This window comes from Hippopotamus amphibius, chromosome 7 (genome assembly GCF_030028045.1).
Source record: "Hippopotamus amphibius kiboko isolate mHipAmp2 chromosome 7, mHipAmp2.hap2, whole genome shotgun sequence".
In the NCBI taxonomy this organism is placed as follows: domain Eukaryota; kingdom Metazoa; phylum Chordata; class Mammalia; order Artiodactyla; family Hippopotamidae; genus Hippopotamus; species Hippopotamus amphibius.
In genome coordinates this window covers 130511231-130536954 of record NC_080192.1, presented here as the reverse complement: position 1 = coordinate 130536954, position 25724 = coordinate 130511231, and the positions used below count along the sequence as shown (strand labels likewise).

The 25724-nt window shown below is 37.8% G+C and overlaps 1 protein-coding gene across 3 annotated transcripts in view; it reads left to right on the top strand.

The window, feature by feature from the left end:
- The first annotated feature begins 534 nt into the window (after positions 1-534).
- The window catches only part of UBXN2A (UBX domain protein 2A), a 37590-nt gene continuing 12400 nt past the window's right edge, over positions 535-25724 (top strand). For 2 of the 3 annotated variants that reach the window (XM_057741443.1, XM_057741440.1), the window contains exons 1-3: positions 535-768; positions 15158-15212; positions 21126-21264. In XM_057741443.1, coding sequence (XP_057597426.1) covers positions 15172-15212; positions 21126-21264 — 180 coding nt within the window. In that variant the 5' untranslated portion in view covers positions 535-768; positions 15158-15171. Of the gene's footprint in view, positions 769-960; positions 1093-15157; positions 15213-21125; positions 21265-25724 lie in introns of those variants that run through there. The other variant, XM_057741441.1, reaches the window with a different exon arrangement.

Genomic DNA, 25724 nt, shown 5'->3' with positions numbered 1-25724 from the left:
GCTTAAGTTTGGTCAACACAAGGTACCTGGTATTTTGTCCAGATTGGTCGGTGAGCACAAGTGGTAAAGCTAATCACTGATGAGAAAAAGGAAAAAAAAGGGGGAATTTGGACGGTCTATGTCTGACCTTGTCATAGGTAAACAAGGGGGCATCCGTGAGTAGCATCTAAATCACGTGGGGAAGGCTGGTTCCCTGCTGTCAGCCTTCTGGGACACCAAAGGGTGGGGGGATTTTTTTAACCGTCGCTTTGCAGAATCACAGGGCTAAGGTAAAGTTCAACATGGTCAGAATGCAGCGAAGTCTCTCCATGGATTCAATCAGAGGCTGACGGGGTACAGAAGTAAGCTGATGCTGAGTTCTCGGGTGAGCCCACACCTAGCTCCCGGCATTTCTCGCGCGGGGCGAAGAGGCAAGGAGCAGCAGCGCCCGCGGCAGGACGGAGGCAGCCGCCATCTGCGCGGGCGACACCGCGGCCGGAGACTGCCCGCGCCGCCGGCCCCGCCCCCGCGCGGCCCCGCGCGCGCTCTCGGGTCTGCGCAGAGCCGGCCTCGGCGCGTGCTCGGCGCCGGGCGGCGGTGACCGAGGGAGGCGCGCAGGAGCCCATCCGCGCGGCCGCCGAGCTTGAGGGGGGCTGGGGGCGGCAGTGCTCCCAGCCGGAGGGGCTCCAGCCCGGCGGCGGCGGCGGCGCCCGCGGCCCCTGAGGGAATTAAGGACGAGGCCGCGAGGCGACGACGCGGCGCGGCCCCCTCCCGCGGCCGCGCCCGGAGGTGAGTTTCCTGGGGCCGGGACGGCCGCCGGGCGTGGGAGGGCGTTTCCCGGGCGGGGCGGTGGGGGTCGTGCGGTCGGGTCGAGCCGCCGCACCCAGTCTTTGTCTCGGCCTCGGAGCTCGCGGCCGCGACCCCGGAAGGGCGCGGCGGCTGGGGCGCGGCTCCTGGCCCGCGCAGGTGAGGCGCCGCTCCGGGCCCGCGGACGGTGCTGCGCTTCCGAACGCGCCGCCGTGGTTCTCGGAAACTTCGAGTTCTCTGTTCTCAGAATGCAGAAGCGCAATACAGAAACACACAGCCTGTCTGTTTGGGGTGGATAGTCCTTAGGTAACTTCCTTCGCTGGCTCCCGCAACTTACTTTTCTTTTGCAGGCTTGATGGTCTCTGTCTTCATATGGAATGTCTTTTTTTTTTTTTTTTCCTCTGTGTCCGTTTTTATTTTCGGTTTGTTACTTGTTAGCAATCACGAACGTTACTGTGGCATCCAGCGTTGGTTCCTTTGCACTTAATTTGAGATCACTGAAAATGAAGATAGGAAATCGGCAGTCTGTATTTATGTCGGTGTGGAGTTGTACAATATGGCAGATTGTACAGGCGACGTGAAAACCAGCTGCCTTACTTCGTAGTCACGGCTCCAGTGTGGTTTTGGATTGTTGATAGGGTTTTCAATTACACTCTAGTTTTCATGGGAAAAACGCTTTAAAAGTTGACCTTGTGTCTTCCATCTAAACATGGTGAAATTCAGATTGATTTAAAAAGGACTTAAATCCAATGAATGTTGAGCACCTATGTATAACACAAGTTAGAGTACTAAAAGATCCCGCATGCCAGATTCCGCATGCGGCAACTAAGACCCGGCGCAGACAAATATTTTAAAAAATAATAAAAGGCAAAATGTTTTTTTAAAAAAAAGAACACAAACAATAATGATGCAAAGCAGAAACTACTACATATTGAGCACTCAGCCCTGCGTGTGGTAAATACGCATACTTAATTACTTAACATTTAATGCTAATCACCTAGTATACCATTCGAGTGTTTTTAGTACCTATTGTGTGCTGAGTGCTAACGATATGGTGGTTTCTATTATAGGTTTTTGCCTTTAAGGACTTTACGTTGTCTTTGGAGGAGACAAGTAATTACACATGTAAATGCCAGTCTGCCTAGAGAGAAGCTACAAAGGAAGAATGTGGGGTGTTGTGAGAGCGAATAACGGGGGTACATATCCCAGCTAAAGAAATCAGTTAAGGTTTTCCTCGGAAAGTAATCTCTGAGCTCGAGTTATCATGGGTAAGTAGGTGAAGGTGACTCCCAAAGGAGGGAAGAAAGATCCAGGTAAAGGAAATCAGTTCCACTGAGGCTTGGGAAAACAAAGTTTTGGAAACTGAAGGTCAGAGCAGTTGGATTGAGTGTAGAAAGCAAAAGGGGGCTGTGGTTAGGGCCGGAGAGATGAGGTGGGGCCTTTTAAACGATGTTAAGGATTTGGGACCAGCTTTTTTTTTTTTTTAAACTCTCATAGGGACGTTTTCAAACCACTCAGATGTAGTGAGAGGATTTAAACCTTATTCGAAGAGTAGTGGGAGGTCCCTGAAGGATTTTAAGCAGGGAAGTCCCACATCAAATTTGGATCTTAATCAAAAAGACCACCCTGACTCCTGTGTAGAAACTGAATTGTATGGGGACAAGAATGGATGTTGGGAACCACCTAGAGATGACAGTTGGGACTAGGGTTGTGGCTGTGAAGGCAGGGCAGATTCTAAGAGTACATAATTGATCTCAGCTTGCTGTGTTAGTAATTCTATATTCATGCCTTTTGGAGGAATTATGGAAGGTTTTCTAAAGGAGATTGTGTTTGAGATGGGTTTTGCAAAGTAAATAACATTTCATTATGGAGCCCATTCAGGAATGAGAATGTCTTGGTGTCAAAGGATGGCCGACTCAGCTACCTTGACAGTTTTTGCAGAAGTTTCACCTTTCTCCTCGGATTTTCGCACTTAAATTACTTCTGTCACACTTTGGTCATATAACTCCCTCGTTAACAATTTTTTCTAGAAGACAACAAAAATGTATTTTCTTTATTACTGCTAAGATAAGCTGGAACTTTCCAGAAGATTTCATTTTTTATGTATCTAATAGTTAATAAACTAGAATTCACAAAATATACAAATAAGTTGTCTTTTAAAGTGTTTGATCTGATGCTGCCATAGTTTGCTCTTGGATGCCTGATCCTGTTCCATTGAAGATGTAACTGAAAGGTGATCCTTTGGTTTCTTTCCCCTTGTGTTGAATGACTTTATCCTTAAGGAGAAACTAGCTTCTACATAGCATGCCGAGTGGCATAATATCTTAAATACATAATCTTTAAAAAAAAAAAATCCTGTGGTATATGTTTATATAAATAAGTAAAATTTGTAATATGCCAATTTTTCCTTTCAAATTCTAATGTGTACATTTCTTAGTAGTCTAAATCTATTTTGACTGGATTTTCCTTTTAGTGGATGTGTTCCAAAAAGCTCAGTCTACTCTGTCTCCTGACTGATTTTATTACTGCAGTTGTTGGGAGTAAGTGGGATAATATTTGAGAAGGTGTTTAGTAAACTGTGATATACAGTACAAATGTAACATGGTAGTGGTACTAATTGGAAGTAAACTGAAGCAAAAGAAGGAAATTCTATTCATCTGTCCATTCTGATGCCCAGCCTCATGCTGATAACTGAGATATTTGTCAGATGGCTCTTTTATTCTCTGCATACAGAACATGACTTAGGTTCATTCGTGTCACATGACTGATTATTGTAGACGCTCACTCAATGGATATAAATCTTACATGGTTCATTTCCATATTACTAATTTATGGTAGGAAATACCTAAAATAGTGGTGACTTTATGTCCATTATAGAACAAGTTTTTACTTCATAATTCTATGCCATGTTTGCAATTAGTAATAAAGTATGTCTTTTCCTTATTAGTCTGCAAATTCCCTGGTGATAGATACTGTGTCTGTCCTATTGACTCTTCTGTCATTAGTTCCAAACCAGTGCCTTGCACACAGTGGTGGGAGGGTCAATAGGTATACAAATGTTGCATAATTAGTGAAATTAAAAGTAAAATTTCATAGCCATGTGAAAATTAAAACTCGAAACTAAGTCTGAAGGTGTTTCTTACCGTAAATCCTGAGGTTATGATCCGAGACTGGCAAAAGAGAAAGGAGCATAGCATTATTGTATTCTCAGTATTTCTTTTGCTCTCAAAACAACCTTCTTAGGAGGATAATTATCTGCAAGTTACAAGTTAGGCAGCTGAGACTTAGAGAAGTTAAATAACACTTAAGCTCAAAAATGATGTAGCCATTATTCCAATACAGGTCTGTTCTTCATTCTCTTTTGCTGTTATGAAACAAGTAAAAACAATTTATCAGTAGCTTATAACTGTAAAATGATGAAAAATATTAGTAATTTGCTAGAGAACAGTAACCTATTAACGGAAAACATAGTGAGATACTTTAAGGATGGCCACGGCTTGCTTTGCGCTTGCTAAGCACCATGGAAGAAACAGGAAATGTGTAAGCTGTGATACCTGTTCTCAAGGATCTTGGATCTAGTAGAGCTAAAAGAGACAATGGTAAATAGTAGCAGACAGTATGATTTAAATGCCAAAAATCTAAATGCTGTAGAAGAGGATTGTTAATAAGGGTTTAATATTTCACCTTTACAGTAGATCTTGAGCTGGGACTTGAAGGATTCAATCAGGGTTTGAATGCCTAGAAGGATGGTTACAATGTGAACAAAGAAGTGGAATGAACATGTTATATTTATGAGACAGGATCATATCTAAACTAAAGAATTATTTTAGAGTAGTTAAAAATGTTAGAAAACTGTCAACTGAAAAGCAAACAGCACCACCAGAATGTAATGTCTGCAGAGGCTGGGATCTTTGTCTGTTTTGTTCAGTATGTATCCCAGGCACCTAGAATCATGCCTGCTATATACTATGAGCTGAATAAATATACATTTTTAATATTTTAAACAACTTTATTTAGATATAAGTAATATATACTAAGATAGATATATTTAAGAAATACCATGTAATAAATATTTTAAAATGAAATAGTATTTAACTGTCTATACTGCTTTTTAAATAAAAAAGAAGCAAATAAGTCAAAATATAAACTTCTCTGAAATCTGAATAGTTGGGATGGGTGTTTTTATTTTTCTATTCTTTTCTGTATGTTTGAAAGGAAAGGGTTTTTTTGTGGGGTTTTTTGTTTTGTTTGTTTGGGGGGGGGGGGTTGCCCATGCATGTGGCCTGTGGGATCTTAGTTCCCTGACCAGGGATTGAACCCAGGCCCAAGGCAGTGAAAGCGCCGAGTCCTAACCACTGGACCGCCAGGGAATTCCCAAAAGGGAAGTAATTCTTAAAGTGAAGCAGTTAAATAGTTTTAGAAATGTGAGATTTGAAGGACAAGGTCTTAGGAGAAAACCATGAAATTCTGGCTTTCTGAATGTATTTTCAGTTTGTCTTCTGGTTTTTAAAGTTTTTTAATCAAAATAATATATTCACATAGTTTAAAAGGCAAATATGTAGTGTCAGAAGATTTAAAACTTAAAGTGCTCCCACTCTTTCCCTAAAGACAACTACTTTGAATTTATAGCTGTTTCTTCTGTAATTTATAGCCATAATTCTAAACAGTATATATTTTGAATTATTAATTGTGAACATTGTATTTTGTATTGCTGTTAGGATAGATAACTGTTTTAGCTCTCTTATGCTTACCTGTTTTTCCTCTCACATTCCTTTAATGGCTTTAGCTAAGTTTTTTCCATACCATAAACAAAAATGTATACTCCCACCCCCCTTTGGATCTCTGATTCATCCTTGACCCAGAGATAATGTAATTGTATGTATCTAATATGTGTAATAAGCACTTGCAAACTCAAAAGAACATTGACAGTGCTGTATCTTATATTTAACAATCATCTTTGATGGTTGCATTTTTAAAGCATATAGTTTATTTAATTGGGTAATCCATTTAAGATGCTATACATTTTTGATATTTTAAAAAATATCTCCTCCTTTCTCTGATTTATTACTTTTTAAATCTAATGCAAGGTCTAGGGAATAATTTTGAAGAGCAGTACCAGAAGGATTAAGAAGTCTTTAGAAATACAAAATATCCTCTTCAGACAATAAAGACATCCAACTTGCCTTGACTGTTGGATGCTATTCTCTTGGATGTGGCTTTAGTAACTCCTCCCAAAAGCTAGCTAAAAGGGGAAAAGGTAGCCTGTGAGGTTCTCCTTGGGGGTGCTGCTGAAGGTGCCCTCCCCCACCTTATGTTGGGTACTAACTCCTCTGCCTCATTGCATTTCCTCCTTTTTCCTTCCTTTCACTTTCCCCTTGTCTTTCAGAATTGCTCACGATTTTGTTATGAAAAGGCTAAGAAATAAATTCGCTACCAGTTTATATTCAATTCATAATGAAAGGAATAGAAGTATTTAAAACAAGTTTCCATGTTATTTTCCAGAGCAGACTCCACTATCCTGTTTTCATTCCTAACAAAACAGAAGCTAAGTGGCAATCAGTGCTCCAGGCAAATTGATTGTGATTCTGAGCCCAGTTCCATTAGCAGTAGGATACTGGAAAGGAAGGCAGGACCTAAGATTATTCAGACTGATGTTATCTGGTGAAAGGCTGCTGCTGGGTCCTCAGTCACCCAGATTTAATTCATCTCTGATACTGTGGAGACTTTTAAAGTGGGAGCAGTATACTGCTGCTGCTAGTGCCCATCTTCTGGTTCTCACTGGTTTGAAATGGGTCTGGTAGCTCTTCAATGGCTATTACTGAGCAGGTCTGCCCTCTTTTCAAATATGCTTAACCCATGCCTCCTGCAGTGGAAGTGCAGTCTTAACCACTGGACCACCAAGTACTTTAAAAAGCTACAGTCAAAAAAAAAAAAAAAAAGCTACAATCACATCTTTAACATTGACCATTATTCCACATATCATCGAATATCCAATCAGTGTTCAAATGTTCCTGATTCTTTCATCGCTTTCTTTCATTTAGTTTCTTTAAATAATAATGTGAATATGGTCCATATATTGTAATTAGTTGATATATCTCTTAAATATTTAAAAAGATTATGTCTACTTTTTTCTTCTCCCCGGTAATATATATATATTGAAGAAAATGGATCATTTCTCCTGAAGAATTTGCCACATTCTGGATTTTGTTGATTGCATCCCTGTGATGTCACCTGATCATCCTCTGTGCCCTGTATTTTCTGTAATCTGATGTTTAGATCTAGAGGCTTGAATAGATTCAGATTCATATTTTTAGAAAGAATTCTTCACACACGGTGGTTGAGTTTTCACACTGAGGCATAAATATTTATGTCTGTTTTCTTTGTGATGTTAGAGCCATTGATATCATTGCCTAGGTCTGTTGCATTATGGGTTGCAAATTGGAGATACTCTAATTTATAAACCTTCATTTCGCTGAATTCATTTATAAAGGAAACTTCTTTTATTAACTCTTTGATTATTGTGAGTTAGTTCATACAGGAAAGACAGGATGAATACTTGACTCTTTCCCTTTTTTGCCAGTTTTCAAAATAGTAAATTGATACCCTGCTGTTCTGGAAAGATGACCAGTGAATGAGTTTCTGTGTTTTAATGAGTATCAGTATGAACTTGTATTTGCTGTATTTCAGTTCATATAGTTGTTTTTCAGTCCCATCTTTGGCCAGTTGTAGCCTTTTCAGATTGACTTCCAAATCTTTTTTTTTTTTTTTGGCTGTGCCATGCAGCATGCAGGATCCTAGTTCTCAGACCAGGGATCAAACCTGGGCCCCCACAGTGAAAGCATTGAGTCCTAACCTCTGGACTGCCAGGGAGCTCCCAACTTCTGGATCCTTTTGACATTAATCCAAGATGTCAATACAAGGCATACAGTACATATTTCCTGTCCCAGGCCTGGAGTCAACCATTTCTTTAAGAAACTGATTTGTTTTGGCAGGAAATGGTATTTGGAGACCACAAATCTGGACGGTGGGTGTGCTGTTTCTGATTGCTTATTGCTTTTTGGCCTTTTCAGTTGGACAGGGCTACTATGTATTTTCTTAGCAGTAAATACAGCATAAGTTCATAAAGTTCCTGATTTAAAATTTAGGATTACAGGATTTTTGCTTGGCTTCTTTGATTTTTCTATTTCTGTCTCTTTACTCTTACTCTGAAAAAAATCTTCGTTTTTAGGGACAGGTCGTAATTATTTCTTTGCTTTATCTCAGGGTCTCTTGACTTCAGCACTGTTAACATTTTGGGCAGTACTTTCTTGTGGGGGCTGTCTTGTACACTGTAGGATTTTCAGCAGCACCCTAACCTCATCTACTAGATACCAGTAGCACCCTCCACCCCAGTTGTTGTGACAACCCCAGAATGCCTCCAGCCATTACCGGATGTCTTCTTAGGGGCACAGTTGCCTCCTGGTTGAGACCCACTGCTTCATCTTTATACCATAGTTTCATATATATACACAATACTAATACATAATTACTAATAATATGATTACTAGAAACTTTATTTTTCCTCTTTGGGTTCATCCTACTAGCATATACAGTAAAGTTACCATGTTTTAAAATTACTTGAAATAATTCTTCTCTCTCAGTTCAGTTAATTCATTTCATTTTTACTTTCAGTTTTTAGATTGCTTTTTTTAAATTTAACTTTTCTTTTTTTAAAAGAATTCATTTATTTTATTTTATTTATTTATTTGGCTGTGTCAGATCTTAGTTGCGGCACACGGGATCTTGGTTGTAGCATGTGGGATCTTCGTTTTGGCACATAGTCTCCTTGTTGGCAGAGCACGTGGGCTTAGTAGTTGTGGCGCATGGGCTTAGTTGCCCCGCAGCATATGGGATCTTAGTTCCTAGACCAGGAATCAAACCCCTTGTCCCTTGCATTGGAAGGCGGATTCTTAACTACTGGACCACCAGGGAAGTCCCTTAACTTTGTTTTGTAGGTGTGTAAAATATTTACATGGGTCCAAAGTTGATCTAAGAAACAAGATATATTCAGAGAAATCCTGCTTCTGGCCTTATCCCCTTCACCCAGTGCACTCCCTCCCACTTTATAAGTAACCTTATCTATTTATTTTTTTGGTTTACTTTTTCATTTTTTCCTAATGTAAACAAATATACATATATTCATGTCCACTCGTTTCTTAAACAGTACAATATCATACATATTTTTCTCCATTTTGCATTTTTCACTTAACAGTGCATCCCACTGTGTGGATTTACCATACTTTATTCAACAAGTCCCTATTCATGGACAAGTTAGGGTTTTTTACAGGCTTTGCTGTTACAATCAATGCTGTAAACAGTACTACAGTGGATAGTGTATTCACCTTTTTATATTTTTGCTAAAGTATCATTGGGATGGATTTTTAGATAATGGGATTTCTAGATGTATGTGTCAAAGGAAAAACAGAGCTGGACAATAGTTAAAGCAGTAAGACCAGATTCTGTTCAGGAACTATTGCAGTGGGGGAAGAGACCTCAGTGTGGAACTGAACTCAATTCTGAATGTAAGATGGACAAGTGGGGATTTATAGTCAAAGAGCAAGATAGGGGTCAGTGGATAGAAAATTACTAACAGAAACCTCAAAGGTAAGGGGGGCTTCTTGCTAAACTGAACTACAGTCTTCTTGCTGAAGGCGGGCCAGGTGATCAGGTATCATGGTGGGCCAGGGGAAAGTGAGGAATTCGATCAGATATCAAGGCTGGCAGGATTCTGGGTAAAGCCACTTAACAAGATTCTTGCTAAAATTGGGCTCTACAAGGACAGAAATAGAAACCCAAGTCCAGGCCTCCTAGAGAAGGTGCATCAGAGGAGCCTGACTGTAGTTTGGTCAAGGAGAGAGTCTTTGTCATATACATACGTGACTAGGTAATACCAAATTCTCTTCCCAGGTGGTGTACCATTTTGCATTCCCACCAAAAATGTTTGAGGCTCATTTTTGCCAGTCTGATCGGTGAGCAGTGGTATCATATTATAGTTTCAATTGCATATCTCATTGTAAGTGAGACTGACGTCTTTTCACTTACTTTAGGGCCATTTGCTTCTCTCTTTCTGAGAAGTCTCTTCATATTTGTTGTCTTTTGATTGCTGGCCCTTTTCTTCTCTGTATCAGTTCTTAATAAACCTTTTAGTTGTGATGCCAGTTTTTTGTTTGTTTGGTTTGTCATTTGTCTTTTTACTTTGTAGAAAAAAATTTTTTAAATTTTTACTCTTATACAGTTAAATGTATCAGTCTTTTCCCTTATTGCTTCTGAATTTGAGTTATAGGAAAGTTGTCTTCCAGGTTATAGAGAAATTTACCATGTTTTCTTTAATCATTAAAGAGTTTGCCTTTCTAAAGTTTTTTTTTTATTGTGGTAAATATATACATATATAACAAAATTTGCCATTTTAACCAGTTGTAAGTGTACAATTCAGCAACATTAATAATATTCGCAGTGTTGTATAACCATTACCACTATCCAGTTCCAAGACTTTTTCATGGTCCCAAACAGAAGCTCTGTGCCTGTTAAGCAGTAACTCCCCATTCATCTCTCCCCCCAGTCCCTAAAAACCTGTATTTTATTCTCTGTCTCTATGAATTTGCTTTGTATGAATATCAATATAGGATTTCTAGGTGGCGCAGTGGTTAAGAATCCAGCTGCCAATGCAGGGGACACGGGTTTGAGCCCTGCTCTGGGAAGATTCCACATGCCACGGAGCAACTAAGCCCGTGCACCACAACTATTGAGCCTGTGCTCTAAAGCCCGTGAGCCACAATTGTTGAGCCCATGTGCTGCAACTACTGAAGCCCATGCGCCTAGAGCCTGTGCTCCACAACAAGAGAAGCCACCTCAATGAGGAGCCAGCACACCACAAAGAAGAATAGCCCCCTGCTCACATCAACTACAGAAAGCCTGAGTGCAGCAACAAAGACCCAACACAGCCAATAAATTAAATAAATAAATAAATAAGTAAACAAATAAATAAATAAACTTTTTTTTTTAATGCTAAGAAATATCAATACAACTAGAATCATGCAGTTTTTGTCCTTTTGTGTTTGGCTTATTTCACTTAATATTTTCAAGGTTCATCCATGTTGTAGTATGTATCAAAACTTCATTCCTTTTTATGGCTAATTAATATTCCATAGTATGTATATGCCACATTTTGTTGATGGACATCTGGATTGTTTTCACCTCTTGGCTATTGTGAATAATGCCTCAACCACCAAATTCTTTTCCACAGCAGCTCCATTTTACACTTGCACCATTTTACATTTCAATCAGCAATGTTCCAGTGTTCTTATTTCTCCACATCCCTGTCAAAACTTATTTCTGCTTTACTAAATAATAGCTATTCTAATGTGTATAAAGTGGTATCTCCTGTGACTAGTGATGTTGAGCATCTTTTTCATGTGCTTATTGGCTACTCATATTTCTTTGGAGAAATGTCTGTTCACATCCTTTGTCCAGTTTTGAATTGGTTTGTTTTCCCTGCTGATTTTAAGTTGTATTTTTCTTGATTCCTCATTTACTTGATAGCTGTAAACATCTGACTACTTTCCAGAGTCCTGACTAAGTTGATTCTAACAGTTTCTGCTTGTTTTTCAATGTTTCTGTGGGGACAGGAGCTTGGAGCTGCCTATTCTTTCATTTTGCTGACAACACCCTCAAGTTCAAGTTTTATTTATTTATTTATTTATTTTATTGGCTGTGTTGGGTCTTTGTTGCTGCACACGGGCTTTCTCTAGTTGCGGCAAGCGGGGGCTACTCTTCCTTGTGGTGCGCGGGCTTCTCATTGTGGTGGCCTCTCCTGCTGCAGAGCGTGGGCTTCAGTAGTTGCGGCACATGGGCTCAATAGTTGTGGCTCACGGGCTCTAGAGCACAGGCTCAATAGTTGTGGTGCATGGGCCCAGTTGCTCCGTGGCATGTGGTATCTTCCTGGGGCAGGGATCAAACCCGTGTCCCCTGCATTGGCAGGCGGATTCTTACCCACTGCGCCACCTAGGAATTCCACGGGCTTTCTTTTTAGTTGCGGTGAGTGGGGGCTACTCTTCGTTGTGGTGCATGGGTTCCTCATTGCTGTGGCTTCTCTTGTTGCGGAGCACGGGCTCTAGGTGCGTGGGCTTCAGTAGTTGCAGCACATGGGCTCAATGGTTGTGGCTCACAGGCTCCAAAGTGCAGGCTCAATAGTTGTGGCACGGGCTTAGTTGCTCTGCAGCATGTGGGATCTTCCTGGAGCAGGGATCGAACCCGTGTCCCTTGCATTGGCAGGTGGATTCTCAACCACTGCGCCACCTAGGGAGCCCCCAAGTTCAAGTTTTAAATCTTCTATATATCTGGAGTTTATCTTGGTAACAGTGACTTCATATGACTGTTGAGTTTATTTAAAAGTCCATCTTTTCCTGATTTTTTTGTACGGCTAATAGTATGGACTCTTCATGGGTTTTTATTTTATTCAGTGAGTTATAATCTATTAGTGTCATTATATACTTTGATGTTCCATTTCTCAGACTTGTCCAGTGGGAGCCCCTTCAGGTGGCTTCAGTGTCCTTTTGATATGTTTTCATCATTCACTGAGCATCGTCTTACTTTCTGGAGCAAGATGTTTCGGCTTCATTTGTTCTTTCTCTGCCCCAGCACTGGAATCAGCGTTTTCTCTAAGAAGCCATGATTCTTTTTCTTGGAAAATTGTATTTAGAAACCAAGATGTGGGCTTTTGGTATGCTTATTGCTTCTAGTATGTCATTGCTTCCAGGACCTCTCAAAGGGCAGATGGCTTGGACTATTTTAAACATCGATTTCTTTGCTTATTTCTTTTTCTTTTTTTTTTTTGACATACAATAAACTGCATATATTTAAAGCATACAATTTGATATTTTTTTCTTATTAGTAATGTATGTATGGCAATCCCAATCTCCCAATTCATCCCATCCCAGCACCCCCTGCTTTCCCCCACTTGGTGTCAGTATGTTTGTTCTCTACATCTGGGTCTCTATTTCTGCCTTGCAGACTGGTTGATTTGTACCATTTTTCTATATTCTGCATATATGTGTTAATATACGGTATTTGTTTTTCTCTTTCTGACTCACTTCACTCTATAAGACAGTCTCTAGGTCCATCCATGACTCTACAAATGTCCCAATTTCATTCCTTTTTACAGCTGAGTAGTATTCCATTGTATGTATGTACCACATCTTCTTTATCCATTCATGTGTTGATGGACATTTAGGTTGCTTCCATGTCCTGACTATTGTAAATAGTGCTGCAGTGAACATTGGAGTGCGTGTGTCTTTTTGAATTATGGTGTCCTCTGGGTATATGCCCAGTAGGGGGATTTCTGGGTCATATGGTAACTATTTTTAGTTTTTCAGGAAACCTCCATACTGTTCTCCATAATGGCTGTATCAATTTACATTCCCACCAACAGTGCAAGAGTGTTGCCTTTTCTCCACACCCTCTCCAGCATTTACTGTTCATAGATTTTCTGACGATGCCCAGTGTAACTGGTATGAGGTGATACATTATTGTAGTTTTGATTTGCATTTCTCTAATAATGAGTGATGTTGAGCAGCTTTTCATGTGCCTCTTGGCCATCCGTATGTCTTCTTTGGAGAAATGCGTATTTAGGTCTTCTGCCCATTTTTTGATTGGGTTGTTTGTTTTTTTGATATTGAGCTGGATGAACTTTATATATTTTGGAGATTAATTCTTTGTCTGTTGATTTGTTTGCAAATATTTTCTCCCATTCTGAGGGTGGTCTTTTTGTCTTGCTTATAGTTTCCTTTGCTGTGCAGAAGCTTTGAAGTTTCATTAGGTCCCACTTATTTATTTTTGTTTTTATTTCTATTACACTAGGAGGTGGATCAAAAAAGATCTTGCTGTGATCTATGTCGAAGAGTGTTCTTCCTATGTTTTCCTCTAGGAGTTTTATAGTGTCTGGCCTTACATTTAAATCTTTAATCCATTTTGAGTTTATTTTTGTGTATGGCGTTAGGGAGTGTTCTAATTTCATTCTTTTTACATGTTGTTTGCTTATTTCTTACATTATTTTTGTTGTAAAGGCAAAAGAGTATTGCAGAAAGTTTGGGAAAGAGAGAAAATAATCCACAAGTTTAATTCCCCCAACAGTAACTGTTTACACTCTTGCTTCTCTCTGTTTTTTCATATGCATTCAATTTCATTCCTAGTGAATGAATAAGTTTTGTTTCTTGTATTTTCACTTATGTGGTATCTTTTTCTATTTGGCTATATACATTGCTTCATAATTGTTTTTAAAGGATACATATTACCCCATCAAGGAGCTGTATCCTGACCTTTTTTTTTTTAATTTTTTTATTTTTATAAATTTATTTGTTTATTGGCTGCATTGGGTCTTCATTGCTGCACATGGGCTTTCTCTAGTTGAGGTGAGTGGAAGCTACTCTTCATTGTGGTGCGCAGGCTCCTCATTGAGGTGGCTTCTCTTGTTGTGGAGCACAGGCTCTAGGCGCGTGGGCTTCAGTAGTTGCACACGGGCTCAATAGTTATGGCACGCAGGTTCAGTAGTTGTGGCGCATGGGCTTAGTTGCTCCTCGGCACGTAGGATCTTCCCAGAGCAGGGCTCAAACCCAGGTCCCCTGCACTGGCAGGAAGATTCTTAATTAACCGCTGTGCCACCTAGGAAGTCCCCTGACCATTTACTTTATTTTCAGTTTTTCCTAACAAATAACAGCTGTGGTAGACATATGTTATGTACATAGCTTACGTTGTTGTTCTTGTAAGTTCCCAGAAATATGGAAGATCAGGGTCAAGAGATATGAGTATTTCTACAACATGTAAATATATCTGATCAGTTTGCTTTCCCCCAGAATTGTAAGAATGAGTTTATATTGATTTGATATTTTGTTACCATTGGAGATTGAGTGAAATGTTTACACTCACTATTGTTTGTTATTAAACCAAGGGGTACATTATTTTTTTCATCATAACTTTTTTTTTTTTTGATTATGCTGCACTTACAGGATCTTAATGACTGGGGATTGAGCCCGGGCCCTCGGCAGTGAAAGTGAAGTCTTAACCACTGGACCACCAGGGAATTCGCTTCATCATTCCCCTTTTATGAATTCTTTCTTTTGTCATAAGATTATCCAAATCCAAAATTTATTTTTTTATTCTTGCTTTAAGTGAAAGTGACAGCTTTGAGTCAGATCACTTGTTCTTAAGACCCCTTTAGTGCTGCTTTAGGACTACATAATAACTTAATGTGAGAGAATATTAATGCATATGTTGGAATGAATTTATTTAAAATACTATATTAAGAACTTTAACTTATTTTTCTTTTTTACTTTTACAGTAAGGCAAAAGACAATGAAAGAAGTAGATAATCTTGAAAGTATAAAGGAAGAATGGTAAGTTAATGTGTTATTTTATGTGTTTTCTGTGTTGTTACTATCTTTCTATATTTTTACTGCATTTCATTGACTTAGTAAGTTTTCATTATGGTTATCTGTTAAGTACCTAGTAGTGATACATGTTAAAGGTTTTTTTCCATAGCTGCAGTAAACGGATGTTAGTGACGTTATATATCTTCTTGTGATTAATTATTTTAAAAAGTGTTAAATTTCTCTCTGCCCACATTATTTCTGTTATTTAAATAAGAAATTAAAGTAACTGTTTACTTCATTAGTCTCTTCATTTACTTCGTTAACTCATTACTTCATTAGTAACTGTTATACTACCTTGGAGTCATAGTGGAAATGTAATGACTTTGATGTCAGATAAATCTAGGTTTGAATCCCATCTCTGTCTTGTACTACTTCTTTGGTCTTTGATCAGCTTAGGTGGATTTTTTTGAGCATCAGTATCTCGTTTAAAAGGAGGAAGGTATGCATAGGTACCTGAAAAATTTTTGTGAGAATTAAATAGCCAGTGTAAAGCACTGAACATAGTGTTAGCGCATAGCAGACATCCAATAAATGGTAGACGCAAAGTCTGTGGTTCTTATTAATATAGAATTCTTTATTCCCACTTATCTGAAGAGAAGTATTTATTTTAGTATTATGTTCTTTGTTTTAAATACTTAAAGAGGTAAATATCTTTCATTCGTAGTCTATTTAAGGAGACAGGTAAGTATTTACAAATACTTCGTGAACATTTTCTATACCGAACAAATATTATTTGTTATTTTTTCACTAGAGTACTTATTGTTTTATATAAATATCTGATACTAACTATGTAATTGTAAGGTTGTGTCAAGAGCCTCTAAGACCGCCTCCAGATGTGATGATTTGCTTAGAGGATTCACAGAATTCAGCATGTAGTCATACTAATGACTAAGGTTTCTTGCAATGAAAGGATACTTAGCAGGAGGGCGAAGTCCAGGGGAAATCAGGCATAAGCTTCCAAGAGTCCTTGCCCACTGGAGCCACTAGGACGCATACTTTATTCCTCCAGTAATGTTATGACAGCACATGAGAGATATTGTCTACCAGGGAAGTTCATTGGAAATGAGCCTAGGGTTTATATTGAGAGCTAGCCACACATTAAAATTCCAGATTCTCATAAGAAAAGTAAAAAGGCCTTTCAAAGAACAGCAAAGATTCTTTTTAATATTTATTTTATTATTTATTTGGCTGCACTGTCTCTTAGTTGCAGCACATGGAATCTTTAGTTGTGGCATGTGAACTTAGTTGCAGCATGTGAGATCTAGCTCCTCACCAGGAATCAAACCCAGGCCCCCTGCATTGGGAGCAATGGAGTCTTAGCCACTGGACCACCAGGGAAGTCCCTTTGAAAGATTTTTTGATGTGGACCATTTTTTTTTTCTTTGAAGCCTATTGAATTTGTTACAATATTGCTTCTGTTTTATGTTTTGGTTTTTTGGCTGCAAGGCATGTGGGATTTTAGCTCCCCAACCAAGAAGAGAACCCACACCCTCTGCGTTGGAAGGCAAAGTCTTAACCTCTGGACTGCCAAGGAAGTCCCGAATGACTGATTTTAAAGAGTGAAATTAACTTATTACTTCCAGCTGTTTTATGGAGATATAATTCACATACCATATAACTCATCCTTTTAAAGTATACAATTCAGTAGTTTTTAGTACATTCATAGGATTGTGAAACCATTACCACAGTCAGTTTTTATAACATTTACATCACCCCAAAGAGAAACCCCACACCTATTAGCAGTCATACCCCATTCTCCTATGCCCTACCCCTGGCAACCACTGAAGCACTCTCTTTATAGATTTCCTTATTCTGGGCATTTCATATATATGGAATTATAGAATGTGTGGTCTTTTGTGATAGGCTTCTTTCATTTAGCATAATGTTTTCAAGCTTCATAATGTTATAATGTATCAGTGCTTTGAATTTAATTAAATGATTAGTAGGATGTCTATACAAGAATGTTAGTAACAGAGTTTATAATTTTCTTGGTAAAAAAAAATAGATTTTGTTAGCAACAGCGGTCCAGTAAAAAATGAAAAGAAGACTGATTTCCTAACTGTATCAGTTGCTCAAATATTGTAAATGGTGAAGATCCATATTTACCATAGTGCTACCAAGGTGTAAGCAGATGCAAATCTTTCACCTGTTTGAACAGCTATCTGATAACCTTATTTATGCAGAACACAGTAGTGAATGAGAAAGTGAGCAAAAGAGGCTTTTCTGAACCAGAATAGATGTTTCATACTACCCTTCCTGAAGTTTTTATACTTTTTATTATTACAGAAACCCCTAGGATTTCAGCACTATTTACTTAACGTAATAGCTTTGGTAATCTGGTTTCAGAGTTCAAAGGAGAGTATTGATTTCATCATAAAATGATGATAACAATAAAGAAAAGGATCAAAGAGTAGAAAACAGATGAAATAATATAAGTTGTCTGTATGTATTTAGTATTGATACATTGTATTTAACTAGAATTTACATTTGGGTCTGTTCTTTGTGTTATACAGTTCTATGGAGTTTGACAAATTGCGCTAATGTGTGTAGTGTTGCATTTTTAATTCCATATACCAGTTGCTGGTATAAGGAAAGCACTGGCCTTTGTATATTAATCTTCTGTCCTGCAACTTTGCTATAATTGCTTATTAGTCCCAAGAGTTTTACATTATTGCTGATTCTTTTGAATTTTCTACGTAGACAGTCTTGTTGTCTGCAAACAGAGACAATTTTTCCTTTGTCTTGATCTGTATATTTTTTTATTTCCTTTTCTTGCCTTACTGGTTTAGCTAGGATTTTCAGTGTGGCATTGAAGACAGTGGTGAGAAGGGTCATTCTTGTTTTATTCCTGATCTTAGGAGAAAAGCATCTAGTTTCTCATCATTACGTATGGCATTAGCTTGAGGGGGTTCCTCTATTCCTAATTTGCTGAGAATTTTTATCATGAATGGGTGTTAGGTATTGTCAGGTGCTTTTTCTGCATCTGTTGATATGATCATATGATTTTTCTTCTTTAGTGTGTTGATATAGTGGATTACATTGATTGATTTTCTAATGTTGAACCAGTTTTACATACCTGGAATAAATCCTGCTTGGTTGTGGTGTATAATTATTTTTTTACATATTGCAGGATTCAAAATACTAGTATTTTGTTGAGGATTTTGCACTTATGTTCATGAGAGTTTTGTCTGTAGTTTTCTTTTCTTGTAATGTCTTTATCTGGTTTTAGTATTGGAGTAATGTTGTCCATATAGGCTGAGTTAGAAGTATTCCCTTCCACTTTTATTTTCTGAAAGAGATTATAGAGAATAGGTATCAGTTCTTCCTTAATTGTTTGATAGAATTCACCAGTGAAATCATCTGTGCCTGGTGCTTTCTGTTTTGGAAGATTATCAATTATTGATTCAATTTCTTTAATAAATGTAAGCCTATTCATATCATCTATTCCTTGCCATGTGAGTTGTGGTAGATTGTGCTTTTCAAGGAATTGGTCCAGTTTATTTAAGTTAATCAAATTTGTGGGCATGCATCTCCAACACACTGTACTCTGAACCTCTTAAAAGCCTAGACTGTTTCTTATTTGTGTTTGTATTTTCCCCACCTAACAGATAGTAGGTACTCAATAAATGTTTGGAGGACTTGGGTTAGCATAATAAAGTTTAGCAGACTTAACATACCAAATATATATGATAAAGGACTAAAACTTCAGCTACTCTGGATGCTCAGCTTTATTGGCTTTGTACTTAGTAATTAGTAATTAGTAATATAAACTGCTTTCTGAACAGAGGAAACAGATACCTTACTGTGTGCCAGCATGTGTACTGGTGAATACTGGGTACCAGGTTTAAATAGGCCTTTATGTGTACTCACATTTAATCTTCATAACAGCTGTGTGAGATAGGCGGTAATCCTAAAATGTAATATGGATTGTCTGAAGAGTATATATGGACAGAATTACCTAGAAGAGTAAAAAAGAATATTCCTAAATTACAACATTGGCCTGCTATCAGCATTTTAATAACAATCTAGTAATGGCTATTTTGAGAGACAGTCTAGCACAGTGATTTAAAGTAGGGGCGTTAGAAGCCCGAGTTCCATTTTCAGCTCTGCCTCCCAAGAGCTTTGTGATCTTGGGCAAATTGCTTAAGCTTTTTCTTTACCTATTAAATGAGGATAAAAACAATATGTGCCTTTTAGGTCACTATGAAGATTAAATAAGTTAACACATGTAAAGTACTTAGAATAGTTCGTAACATGTATTAATAAATGCTTAATAAATATTAGCTATTAAGAGCAGCTTTATAATGTATTATGGTTAGCATAGACTTGAAAGATGGATTAACAGGGTTTGAATTATGTTTCTGCCACTTACTAGCTGTGTAATCTCTAATGTGTAACTTCTTTGTGACCCATTTTCTTTTTTTTTTTTAATTGGAATATAATTGCTTTACACTCTTGTACCAGTTTTTGAGGTACACCAATGACTCATTTTCTTTGTCTATAAAATGTGGCTGAGAGTATCTGCCTTGTAGATCCTGGCATAGTGTAAGAGCTATGAAAGTGTTGATTATTATTTATGAAATCTGAAAATTTATTATCTCAATGCATTTATGAATTTTCTATGTTTCTTTAGAAATAATCAACCAGCAACCATATTTTTATCAAACAAAATCTTAGATAATATTTCTTATATGACAAAATATAAACATGCACACACAGACACAAACAGTAGATGGGGTGGTCAGAATGGAGGAAGGAGGTCAAAAGGTACAGACTTCCAGTTATAAAATGAATAAGTCATGGGATGTAATGTACATTGTGGCGAATTTTTTAAAAATATTTATTTATTTATTTATTTTGATTGCAGTGGGTCTTAGTTGTGGCATGTGAACTCTTAGTTGCAGTATGCATGTGAGATCTAGTTCCCTGACCAGGGATGGAACCTAGGCCCCCTGCGTTGGGAGCACAGAGTCTTATCCACTGCACCACCAGGGAAGTCCCATCACAGTGACTTTAGTTAATAATACTATACTGCATATTTGAAAGTTTCTAAGAGAGTAAATCTTAAAAGTTCTCATCCCAAGGAAAAAAAATTTTGTAACTATGCATGGTGATGGATGTTAACTATTAACTAGACTTATTGTGGTGATTATTTTGTAATATATACAAACATTGAATCGTTATATTGTGTGTCTGAAACTAAAATACTGTTGTATGTCAGTTATACCTCAATTTAAAAAGAAAGAAAAAAACCCAATAGAATTTTAAACCACTGCAAATGAAGGTCTTGAGTGGGAAATTTCATTCTAAAGTGTACAGAGGAGCAAAACTATGATTATGACTGTTCTTCACACCTTATCACCTTTAGTTTCAGGCGTGCTTTGTGTTACCAAAAAGTACATAGTAACCCCATTTTGAGACCTTTACAAAGAACACATTGTTTTTTTTTACTCTGGGCTAGTGGTTTTCAACGTGGTGGGATTTTACCCATCCCACCCCCAGAGGCCATCTGGCATTGTCTAAAGATGTTTTTTTATTATTATAACACTGGGGGGTAGGGGGGAGTCCATGCTACTGGCATCCAGTGGGTAATGGCACAGATGCTGCTAAACTTCCTACAGTGTACACGACAGCCTGCACAACAAAGAATTAACCGTCCCCAAATATCAATGGACTGAAGTTGAGAAAACCCTGCTCTGGACCAAGAAGGTTAAGGACTTCCCAGGGCCACATACCTACTATATTAATTTAGAAGAGGGTTTCAACTACAGGCATGGAGGTAGCATCTCAGTTCTAGATCCCTTAACTAGAACAATTTATGTATATTTAGAGAATTAGTGGTTAATAGTGCTTATTTTTCTTTTTTTGTATGTGTAGGGTTTGTGAAACAGGATCTGACCACCAACCTCTTAGTGATAATCAACAAACAAATTGTGAATATTTTGTTGACAGCCTTTTTGAGGAAGCTCAGAAGGTTGGTGCCAAATGTTTGTCTCCCACTGAACAAAAGAAACAGGTAAGTGTCCATAAATTTCTTCTCTCCCAGTCGTTTCTCAAAATATGGACCTTTAGAGGTCAAAACTTTTCATAATAATAGTAAGATATTATTTACTTTTTTCACTGTGTTGAGTTTGCACTGATACTGCAAAAGCAGTGGTAGGCAAAAGCAGCACTTTAGGAGGAACTGAGTGGCACTACTCTGTACCAGTAATTACTGTATTCTCTCCTTGCACTTGCAGGGGGAAAACACTAGTTTCAATTAAGAATGTCCTTGATGAAGCAGTGAAACTTACATGTCATTAAATCCCAACTCTTCAGTATACATCTTACTAATATTCTGTGATAAAATATGAAGTATACATTAAACATTTCTACAATATACAGGAATATCTTAAGGAAAAGTACAGTTGCTTCAGATACAACTGGATGGTCTGCTTTTTCATGGTGTACTGTTTTTACGTGAAGGAATTATTTACAGACAGCTGGTTATTCAGTCTTGGATATTCTACAGACATTTTCTCAAAATGTATGAAGCAAGTTTGAGACTTAAAGGAAAACAACTTACAATATTTGTTGCAAATGATAAGATTTGACTTCATCAACTTCTTTAAATTAAAGTAAGAATTTTGATAAACTGCCACCATATACTTGACAGCTTCCCAAAATTTAAAAGATTTTTCTGATGGGATTATTGTCATATTAATAAATATACATTTTTTGTATGTCATGTTATGAAATATATCAACATTTGGAAGATTTGCATAACTCCTTGAGCCAGTGTTTTCCAAATGATCAGTATGTGATGTTATAAAATGTTGCATGGGTGAAAAAGTCAAAGTGTCTCTAAAGGATTTTAGTGTAACGGGTATACAAAAATAATCAAATTTCAGATTCCACATTCAGATTCTCAACTAACCTTTTTTTTTTGGCTGCGCCAGGTCTTAGTTGAGGCACACAGGATCTTCATTGCAGTATGCAGGCTTCTTAGTTGCAGCATGTGGACTCTTAGTTGTGGCATTCATGCGGGATCTAGTTTGCCGACCAGGGATCCAGCCCGGGCTCCCTGCATTGGGAGTGTGGAGTCTTACCCACTGGACCACCAGGGAAGTCCCTCAGCTAACTTTTTTTTTTTAATTGAAATATAGTTGATTTAAAATGTTGTGTTAGGGAATTCCCTGGCGGTCCAGTGGTTAGGACTCTGCACTTTCACTGCTGAGGGCGTAGGTTCAATCCCTGGTTAAGGAACTAAGATCCCACAAACCACGTGGCACAGCCGAAGGAAAAAAAAAGTGTTGGTTTCAGGTGTACAGCAGAGTGATTCAGTGGTATATGTGTGTGTGTGTGTGTGTGTGTGTGTGTGTATAAGGTATATATACACACATACTTTTTCAAATTCCTTTCCATTATAGGTTATTATAAGATATTGAATATGTATAATTCTCTGTGCTATGCAGGAGGCCCTTATTGTTTATTTATTTTATGTATAGTAGTATCTGTTCATCCAAACTCCTAATTTATCCCTCACCTCCCCCTTTCCCCTTTGGTAACCATAAGTTTATATTCTGTATCTATGAGTCTGTTTCTGTTTTGTAAGTTCACCTGTATCGTTTTTTTAGATTCTGCATATGTTTTATCATGTGATATTTTCAGCAAACTTTTGAGATGCTAGCACTTACTACATTTTGATGTAGTATCTTGGAAAAGTTATTAACAATCTGCTTTTGGGGACTTCCCTGGTGGTTCAGCAGCTGAGACTCCACACTCCCAATGCAGGGGGCCCAGGTTTGACCCCTGATCGGGGAACTAGATCCTGCATACATGCTGCAACTAAGAGTTTGCGTGCTGCAACTAAGAGTTTGCGTGCTGCAAACTAAGACCCCATGCAGCCAAAATAAATAAATAAATACATACATACATACTATAAAATAAGATAAAATGCTTCTTTTGTAACTACGTATCTGTATGAGGCTTGATTTTTTTTTTTTTTTTAAACTATATTTCAGTGAAAACAACATATCACAGCAGACTGAAGGCAGTAGCAATTATGAGAATCCAGCTGGCTTTTTGAAGTCAGACATTAGAGATCCCTTTAATTTATCTTTTAAATTTTAATTTAAAATTTTATCAGAGTTTAAGTACTGAAAGTTTAAAGTCTAATAGTTCTGAAAGACTTATGTTGAAAAGTAGCAACCGTATTCCTCCATGGCCATGATATCTACTTCCCAGAGGTAATCACTTAGCTATTTCTTCTGGTATGAAGTCTGTATTTCTAATAATATACTAATAATGATAGTTCTTGATTTTTTTAGTTTTTCAAATTATGTATTGACTTTTTTAAAGTAGGAGATGAGACTTTAGCTCTTATTCTACCTCCTGCCCAAACCACCTCCTCTCATTTTACTAACATAACTATGTTTTGGGATTAAATCAGTTATCATTCTTTATAGCTTTATAGCTTTATAAATACTGTACAGCATAACTGTGTCATATAGAGTGTTATGATACTTCTTTTCCTGACTGTCTTTTAAATTTTCAGTAGAATTAATACTTTTTTTTCCCTTCCATATTGGCTTTATTTTCTTTGTGCCTGTTGTTAATTCATCCCCAGACTCTCGTGGTAGGCTGTATCTTATTTCAGTATGTTTGAACACATGAGATAATTTTACCAGTTTAATTTTTTCTGAAGGACAGCTGTGCTGAAGCCCTTCATCTTTCTCCAGTGTCCTGTAGCGGGGTTATACTGCTGCTGCCCTGGAATCTGTGATCCTGAGCATTCTCTTTCTCTCTCCTCTCACTTCCTGTGCACTGAATTCTGTGCCTCTCCCAGCCCACCCTGTGTGTTTACATTTTTATGAAGCCAGTCTGGAGGTAGCTTTATGAACAAAGTGTGTGTGAAAAGCGTGTGTGGGAAATAGATGGCTTAAAGCCTTGTGCACCCGAATTTGCCTTTGTTCTGCCTTCACATGTGATTGATAGATTGCTGTTCTGGCCTCTGAGCCTGTGTGTATGGCATGTTTTTGCTCCCTACAAGCTGTTAGAATCTTCTCTTTAATATGCTCATGTTCTAATGGGTTTTGATATAGTTTCTTTTTTATTCATTCAATACAGAAACTTGTATTTTACCATCCTAGGACATTTTCTCATGTTGCTTCTTTGATATTTTGCTCCCCTCTGTTGCTGGTCTCTTTAGAATATTTTTACTTAGATAATGGATCTCTTGGACTGAATCCCTTATTTTTTCTTATTTGTCCTGTTTTCCACCTCTTTGTTGTTTTGTTCTATTTTAATTGGGGTATTTCTTCAACATATATTCAATCTTTTTATTTCATTTCTATTTTAAGTTTCTAAGAGCCCTTTTGTTCCCCGAATATTCCCTCCTACTCTCTCAAACATCTTCTCTAAGTGTATTGTCATTTTTGGATTTTTGTTTTTAAGTTTCTTCTGTTTTCCTCAGTGTCTTTTTTTTTTTTTTCCCCTTGGCCATGCTGCGTGGCTTATGGAATCTTAGTTCTAGTTCCCTGACCAGGGATTGAACCCAGGCCCTCAGCAGTGAAAGCACCAAGTCCTAACTACTGGACCACCAGGAAATTCCTCTTCTCAGTGTCTTTATGTGCTCTTTTCCTATTTGTTTTGTTCTCATTCTTTTCTTTTTTTTTTGTTAATTTTTATTGGATTATAGTTGATTTCCAATGTTGTATTAGTTTCTGCTGTACAGTGAAGTGAATCAGTTATGCATATACATATATCCACTCTTTTTTAGATTCTTTTCCATATAGGTCATTACAGAGTATTGAGTAGAGTTCCTTGTCCTATCAGTAGGTCCTTATTAGTTGTCTGTTTTATATATAGTAGTGTATATATGTCAATCCCACATCCCAATTTATCCCTCCCCCCAATTTCCCCCCTGGGTAACCATAAGTTTGTTTTCTACTTCTGTGACTCTATTTCTGTTTTGTAAATAAGTTCACTTGTACCATTTTTTTAGTTCTCATTCTTCTCTGTGAGTACCATGAGAGTAGAGTCTTGACAGTTTGGTTATAGGTAAATAAAAGAGCCAATATGGTATAGTGGTGAAGAGTATGGATTCCAGCCCCAGCTCTACCCTTACTGACTGTGTAATATTGGGCAATTTACTCAATCTTCTGTATTTCTATTTCCCCATCTATAAAAAGGATAAAATAATACCCACCTTGTGTGGATTTTAAGAAGACTAAATAAATCTGTGTAGGGAAAGTGCTTTTAAACAGTGCTTGGTACATACTAAATGTACACACAAGTGCTCTCTCAGGTAGGTGGGTAGGTAGATTGATAGATAGGCAGGCTATATTCCAAAAAAGATCTTTAAAAAAAAAAATAGGTAGGCTAATAATATATGCTATTATTATTATGTTTTCTCTAACATCGTAATGAAGTGTCTGTTACATATTAGGCACTCAGTAAGCATATGTTGAATGAATACGTGCTAGAGACAAGGGA